Source organism: Euphorbia lathyris, chromosome 1 (assembly GCF_963576675.1).
Source record: "Euphorbia lathyris chromosome 1, ddEupLath1.1, whole genome shotgun sequence".
NCBI classification, from domain to species: domain Eukaryota; kingdom Viridiplantae; phylum Streptophyta; class Magnoliopsida; order Malpighiales; family Euphorbiaceae; genus Euphorbia; species Euphorbia lathyris.
The window spans coordinates 27,795,362-27,802,802 of record NC_088910.1 but is presented as its reverse complement, the minus strand read 5'-3'; the positions used below and the strand labels follow the sequence as shown (position 1 = coordinate 27,802,802).

Here is a 7,441-nt window from a genome sequence, read left to right as displayed (position 1 = left end):
TAAATATATCCCATAAATTTATCCAAAAGTCTCCAAATCAGTAAAATAACAATATCTAACTAATAATATCCTCCTTCAACATCGAACCCAAATGTCTGCGCAGCTATAGAGATCTTAATTTGAAAAATATAAAATCAACGTGGTATGAGATTTCGTCTATGCGAGCGAAAATCTCAGTGAGTGATAATGATAGCACAACAGACGGGGAACAGACAGATATGCAGATAAGTTTCAAATTTGTTTTCAGAATTTGCCAAAACACGATGGTGCAGAGATATCAAATAATATTGCGATATTTGCTCAAATCAAGTAAATCGAATAATAATAATTAAATTACAGATATGATCAAAACCATGGTACAGTAACATCAGAATAATGATATTCCACATTGCCAAAGGCCAGATAACAGATATAGATGGTAGCGCTACCAGATTCAGATACAGAATGTCTTTACCGACCTTATGCATGATTCTAATACAACTGACACAAAGACAAACAAATACACAGATAAAACAACGACAAATAATGCAAGCCTAATATGAGGATCGATGAGACATGAAAACAGATACAGATAATACTGAGCACATGTACCGGTTTCAAAATGTATAATTTATATCTCATAATATTTTCAAATAACTTAAATATCCAGACGGCAGAATTCGAATAAAATTTCAGATTTTCAATACACACGGTAACAGATAAAATCAATCGATTAACAGAATTAAGTATAATCTCAAAGAATTTTTACTTCCAAATAAGATAAATGATATCAGACAAACTAATGTACTAAGGGCCTGTTCCCAGAAGCCTAGGCTCTAATGTAGAGAATATTTGACAAATAAAATTAAGCTCAAGAAGGTCCTTTTGACAAATAAAATTAAGCTCAAGAAGGTCCTTTATCATTTAAAAAGAATAGACACTATTTTGAACAAATAACATTTTTAGGAAAGTTCATCAGAACTATTTTAAAGGAACGAAAATATAAAATAAATTTAAAAATCGGATATAATTATATTTATCAAACCTTTTAATATTAATTACTAAAGGACAGAAATATAATTTAAACGAAATACTTTTATCAAACGGATTTCATGATAGAGATTTCAAAATCAAACAAATAGTGTCATGAACCATAATTACCACTCACCTCGAACTCCAAATAATAGCCAGATCCAAAGCTTAGTTATCAATTTTTCCAATCCATCTGAATACCGTCAAATTTTCTATTCAATCAATCCAACTAAAATTACTCCAAAATTTTCTATCATACTTAATAAAATCTACAACCCAAATAAAATTGAGTCAAACTAAACTATTGGGGAATCGAAATAAGTGAATTTTATAATGAATATATGGTTTTATAAAAGAACAAGAACTAATGAGTAAATTACCTTTTGTTGTTTGAAGAGTAAGATCAAATGCTTCCCAACTTGTTCAAAATCGATGAATACGGTTAAAATAAAGTGTTTCGGTGAAAAGGAGAAGAACTCGATTTTTGTAGAGAATTTTATCTTTTAAAAACTGATCTTATTTAATTATTTATTTGTAAAGAGGTTAAGTAGTTTAAGTAAAATAAAAAGCTTTAATATAAGAGAAGAATAAGGTGCAGAGTATATCTATAAAATATATTTTTTTTTTAAACAAAGAAGGATAATTATAAAAAAACCACTATGATATACTTTTTCGAAAATATATTCAAATTTAAATACTAAGTTTTTGTGCAGGAATAAACTTTTCAAAAACTTTAAATATGAATAACATATACAAATTCACCAAATATAACAATTGGCAATCACTATTTTTTTTAAAAGATATATATAATTAATTCAAATATTTTTTTTAACCAATATACATTTTCAAAAAAATCAGGATATTACAAAAACAACCTTTGGAAAAGCCGCGATAGTTACGAAAGATACCCCCCGCTCCCGCCTCGCCAGGAGTACCAAAAGCAGAGCCGTCCACATGGACTTTAACCCAACCCGGAGGAGGTTTAAGCCAATGGACCGGAATAATGTTGGGAGCCGGAGGCGGCCTTGGAGAAGCCAAAAGATGGGATAAGATATCAGCATCTCTCCTTGAAGAGCAAAAACCTTTAGAAGAAGCAAATGACTCTCGAATCATTCGAAATAGGGTGATCTTCGAGTGTTGAATGGAAGGAGAAACCTCCTTAAAGGTTGCTTCATTCCTGCAATGCCAGATTAACCAAATGCAAGAGACAGCGGCAACACGCCAGATCAATGACACCTGTGAGCCAAAACGAATGCTACGAAGAGTGTTGAAGAAGTGGATGAATCGGGAATGACGAGGTAAAGCGCAGTCAAAATGAATATCAAGGGCCCTCCACAAAGAATCTGCAAAAGAACAGCTAATGAATAAGTGGTTAATGGACTCAGCATCCCTACCATAAAGAACGCAACGAGAGGCAAAAGAGAAGCCTAGACGCTGGAGGAGGTCGTGAGTCGGAACCCTTCCATGCAAAACTCTCCAGGATGTGAAGGAATGAGAAGGGGGAGTGTGAGCATTCCAAACAAATTTATACCAGTCCACTGAGTAGGAACGAGGACTGATAATCGAATAGTACTCTTTGGCAGAGAAAATACCCTTCGTAGAGGGCTGCCAAACGCATAAATCAAAATCATCTCTACCCCTGTGAATAGATCGAATACTGTCTTGAACAACCGAAGGCAGAGTGCCTAAGCCAAGCCATTCCGAATTGACCAAAAAATCATCAACAGAATTAAAGCGTGAACGCTTATCCTGATGATCAAGACCCAATCTGTCCGCCATCGATGGAATGATCCACCGATCAGTCCAGAAATTGAGCGTTGAAGACTGGCCAATCCACCAAAAGGTCTGGTCCCAAATGGATGAATAAACAAATTTACAGGAAGACCAAATCGAGGAAGGAGCAATAGTAGCTTTAGGCAAACCAGAGACAACCATAAATCTAGACTTCATTAGAGAAATAGCAAGACTGTTGCCTTGAATTAAATCCCAACACATCTTCCCCAAGAGAGTCTGGTTAAAGATCCTAAAATCCTTAATGCCCAAACCACCACCCTCCAAACTTTTGCAATAAGTTTGCCAGAGAACCGTTATTAACTTCCTCTGATCAATACAACCCGTCCAGAGGAAATTCCTAACACTTCTATTGAGCTTTTTCAGCAAACCCACTGGCCACTTATAGATCAAGAATGAATGAACCAGAGAGCCAGTAATAGCAGACTTAATTAGAGTTAAACGTCCTGCAAAGGAGAGAGAGCTACATTTCCATTTGCTAAATTGAGATAGAAATTTGTCTGCAAGGCAGCTGAGGTGACGGGCCCTAGGAGCACCTTTAAATAGAGGGACTCCTAAGTAACTGAAGGGGAGAGACTCCAAACGGATGCCAAAGACAGTTAGCAAGCCGAACCCTTCTCGGAGGACTCACCTGAGAACCAAAAAAGATAGCAGATTTATCCCAACTAACCTGCTGACCGGATATCTGTCCATAGAGCAGGAAAAAATCCTTAAGAGCATGCACATTCCTCAAAGATGCCACTCCAAAAATGAGCATGTCATCAGCAAAAAGAAGATGGGAGGGAAAGGAATTTCCACCAGAATAATACATCGGAGAATAAGTACCCTCCCTAACCATTTTAGTAAGCCAACGAGAGAAAAAATCCTCAGCAATGTCAAACAGTAGAGGAGAAAGGGGGTCCCCTTGTCTAACCCCTCTAGAACAAGAAAAGTAACCCTTTGGAGAACCATTAATCATTTATATTTAAGTGAGTGTTAAATTATTAAATTTTTCAATAATATTTGTAATAGATTACTAAATATTTATAATTTAATATATTAAAAAAATAAATAAATATTTATAATTTCAAGTTAATTTAATGTAATTTTTCAGTTTACCTACAAATAAGAATATATTAAGAGGACTTTTCAAAAAAATATATATATATTAAGATGATGGGAAAAGTAATACTCCTCCAATTTCATATTGCATGTCTTTTTAAATATTTTTTTTTGTTTTATATTACATTCATATTATATGATCAATACATATTAAGTCACATTTTGTATCCTATAAAACGCAGGTTTATGAAAATTAATTAAAATAATGGACTTATCATATAATAAATAAATAGTGGAATCAATAAATAAGGGACAACAAAGTCTTTTTCTTAATATTTTTAATTTCTGTTCAACTCTAAAAAAAACATGTAATATGACATGTAATATAAAGCTATCAATTCATCCACTGACGATGATTCTGAATTCGGTGATCGGATTACTCAAATTCGATCGATCCTAGCATTAAATAACTCTTACTCAGTCAAATGGTTACGACGGCAAGCTAATGGGTTGGCTCATGCTATGGCACAGCCATCTCGCTTCATCACTTGCCTTTTATTCTTTGATTTTTTACAGAGTTTTATTCCTGTTTGTGTATTACACTTTTACCAAGTTACGACTCATTAGTTCTTTGGTTTGAATTAATTCTTTGGTTAAAAAAATGAAACGAATAGAGTTTTTTTTTTTTTTTTTTTGTAAATATTCTAATATGAATACATTTTTCTATACCAATTATCTTTGGTATGCAAAATGATTTTCTTCATAAATCCAATAATAAATTATGAGAAAATGTTAGGATAACTAAAACAGAAATAACTAAAGTCAATAATATGTAATTAAAAACGAATTAATTACACATTTCAGTCTTTATAATGGTGATATGGATAGGTTATGAGAAAGAGAAAGTTTTGGGATATATATATATATATATATATATATATATATATATATATATATATATATTGTAGACCACAAGTTAGCATCATTATTTATTATCTTTGTTTAATGAGTGTTAAAATTGTTCGCATTTTCCCATTAGATATATTTAGTGAGAATCAAATAAGAAATCTTTATTCTCATAAATTGAGCATGTATTGCCAATTGAATTATACCGCTGTTAGTTTTTATATAGATACAAAATTTGCTTTTTAATTTGTCATTTTAGATTAAATGCGTTGAAAATGATAAATATAAGCATTAAAAACCACCGATTATAGAGTGGCATAGGTTATTTTTTAAGACAAAATTAAATTGAGAAGCGAAATGAAGAGGGTAAAATAAAACATAAGCAGAGTATTAATTTAACAAGGATAGGAACATAACATTGTTTCTATATTATGGAAGAAAAGTACAAAAAAGGTTGAGCACATCCAACAATTCTTATTTGGTCCTTCCCTCCTTCCTTTATGACATATATAAAATATCTTGTCTTGGCTCTAGTTGAGTTGAAGTTGAAGTTGATGACCCAAAAAGCTTGAGTTACAGACCAATGAGCATTAAAAAAAAAAGGCATTTTCTTCTCTAAAAATCTCGCATTTGTTTTCCCTCTTGTGTTTCTGAGAACAAAAAGAAAAGAAGAAAAAGAAAAGAAAAGAAGATGCTCATTAGTGACGTCTGTAATTTTTTGATTACTATGCCTAGTAGTTTCTCTGTTGAAGAACCCAATTTGTGAACTTTTCAAGTGTCCTCATGTCGGCCCTGTAATGCTTCTGTGTAAATTCAAGAAGCATTGGCCATGTGAAATCTGGGTATATTCTTGGATAGTATTTGTCCACTAATTTTTCTGGTGCTCTCACTATTTTATCACTCTTTGGGCACAAAAAAAACGCTAGTGACTTTCTTGTTGTTTCACTGTTCACTACTGCCCTGTGCAAGCAGCTCTTGAATCTCCCGTTCGAAAGTGCCTGCAACCATTTCAAATTCTCCGTTACAAAAGTCTCACAACTTACTAGTTTGTTTAAAGTGACATATTAACCCATGAACTTCTTAAAAGTGGTCTATTAACCTAATAGTGATATTGAGCTGATTTAGAAATTAATGATATCACTTCATGTAAGTTTATAAGATTAACAAGACACTTTATAAATTCAAACCAAAATTGATTTTGCAGAGCAAGTTGAGAGAGTGCCTCCAAACTGAAAAAAAAAAGAGGGAAAAGGTAATTAAATTACCATGAAAGTGTCGCCAATGTTAACGACAAAAGCATCGAAATTTGGGGTAATAGAACGCCATTCGTCGTCCACAAACACTTGAAGACCCCCCACTTGATCTTGATGAAGAATCGTTAACGATGTTGGATCGCAATGAGGCCCAGTTCCTAAAGTAAGATCAGGTTTTTGGCATGGAGGATAATAGTTCAGTCTCATTATCGAATCATTTTCTTCAAAAAATTCCCTGAAATGACCTTTGCTTACTCCCAAGCTCATTCCCAGGAGTTCCATGATTCCCAGCGATAAACTACTCATCGACTCGCAGTACTCCTCATAAACCTTGCTGCATAACAAAATCAAGAACACACATGTTAATCATTTTAATCACGCAAACAAAGATTGAAAAATCATGGTGAATTTAATCGATTAGCCTACCCAAAATCCGAGAAACTCTCGCCCATTGTGTTCTGAAAATACTCCTGAACTAAATTAGGTGAATTTTGCTGCGCCGTATAGAGAAACGACAGCGTTTCTTTCCACGGAAGTTTGGAAGAAAACCTACCAGTGAAGCTACTAGCATAGCCACAGTGTTCACCAGTTTTCCTCTGAGACTTTTGCTTCTCAGGGAGAGGCAATTCGAAGAACTTATCCATATATTTATGAGCATCATTTATTAACCTCCGATCGACGCCATGATTAACAACTAGAAAAAAACCGTGTTTCTGGCAAGCTTCTCCGACGAGCTTCGATGCTTCCATTGCAGCCACAGGATCACCGGAAAGGAATCCGCCTAAATCGATATGCGGAACTGGAAGTTCTTTCGCATTCATAATCGGTTTTTCGTCATCCGGCCAGATGAACTGTTGAGGTATGTTCGATTGGTATCTAAGTTGTTTTGCATCAAAAACTATTGATTTTCTGTCTTGATCGTGATTAGGCATAGCTTTCATGCATTCTACTGCCATGGCATTACAGGTTGATTTTGATTTTGATTTGAGTGTGGAGATTGGGGGAAGTTTATTTAAAGGGGAGAAGAAAATGGAGGGAGAGTGTTGAGATAAAAGAAAAGCCAATACCGCTTTCTTTGGGGAAATCGGTGAACAAAAATTGGAATCTTATAGGTGTAAAAATTTGCAAAAAAAGGGCTTGTGATTGTCGTTTTTTGCAGAGAAGGTGTTTGTTAATGGAGAAATTGCAAGATGGTCCAATTTACTGGAGTTGTGTCCTTTTTATAGTTGCCAGGGAAGCGTTTCCCAATGGGTTTTTGGCGTTTCTTCTGTGGAATGTTGCATAGAGATGCTAATCTCACTCACCTGTCAAAATTCCTTTTCTTTTTGCTGTAGGTTATGCTTTCTTAATTCCTTTTTAACTCATCATCAATTTATTCTAACAACCTGTCATTCCTCTTCAAATTCAATTAATCTGAGGCACAATTAGTAAATACTCTG

General features: G+C 34.1%; 1 protein-coding gene across 1 annotated transcript; it reads right to left on the bottom strand.

Annotated features, from left to right (window-relative positions):
- Nucleotides 1–5,115: 5,115 nt before the first annotated feature.
- LOC136224862 (gibberellin 20 oxidase 1) lies at nt 5,116–7,066 on the bottom strand. The gene is made up of 3 exons (XM_066013325.1): nt 6,429–7,066; nt 6,015–6,336; nt 5,116–5,747 (listed from the first exon to the last, which is right to left on the bottom strand). Exons 1-3 carry the CDS (start codon nt 6,956–6,958, stop codon nt 5,481–5,483), a joined length of 1,119 nt encoding a protein of 372 aa, XP_065869397.1. The 5' UTR covers nt 6,959–7,066; the 3' UTR covers nt 5,116–5,480.
- Nucleotides 7,067–7,441: the final 375 nt, after the last annotated feature.

Excerpts from the sequence above, each read along its gene's own strand:
- LOC136224862 (XM_066013325.1), bottom strand. The coding sequence starts at position 6,958 with ATGGCAGTAGAATGCATGAAAGCTATGCCTAATCACGATCAAGACAGA. Across the intron at positions 6,337-6,428 it reads GAGAGTTTCTCGGATTTTGG|CAAGGTTTATGAGGAGTACT; the intron begins GTAGGCTAATCG and ends TTTGTTATGCAG. Across the intron at positions 5,748-6,014 it reads ACATTGGCGACACTTTCATG|GCACTTTCGAACGGGAGATT; the intron begins GTAATTTAATTA and ends AAATGGTTGCAG.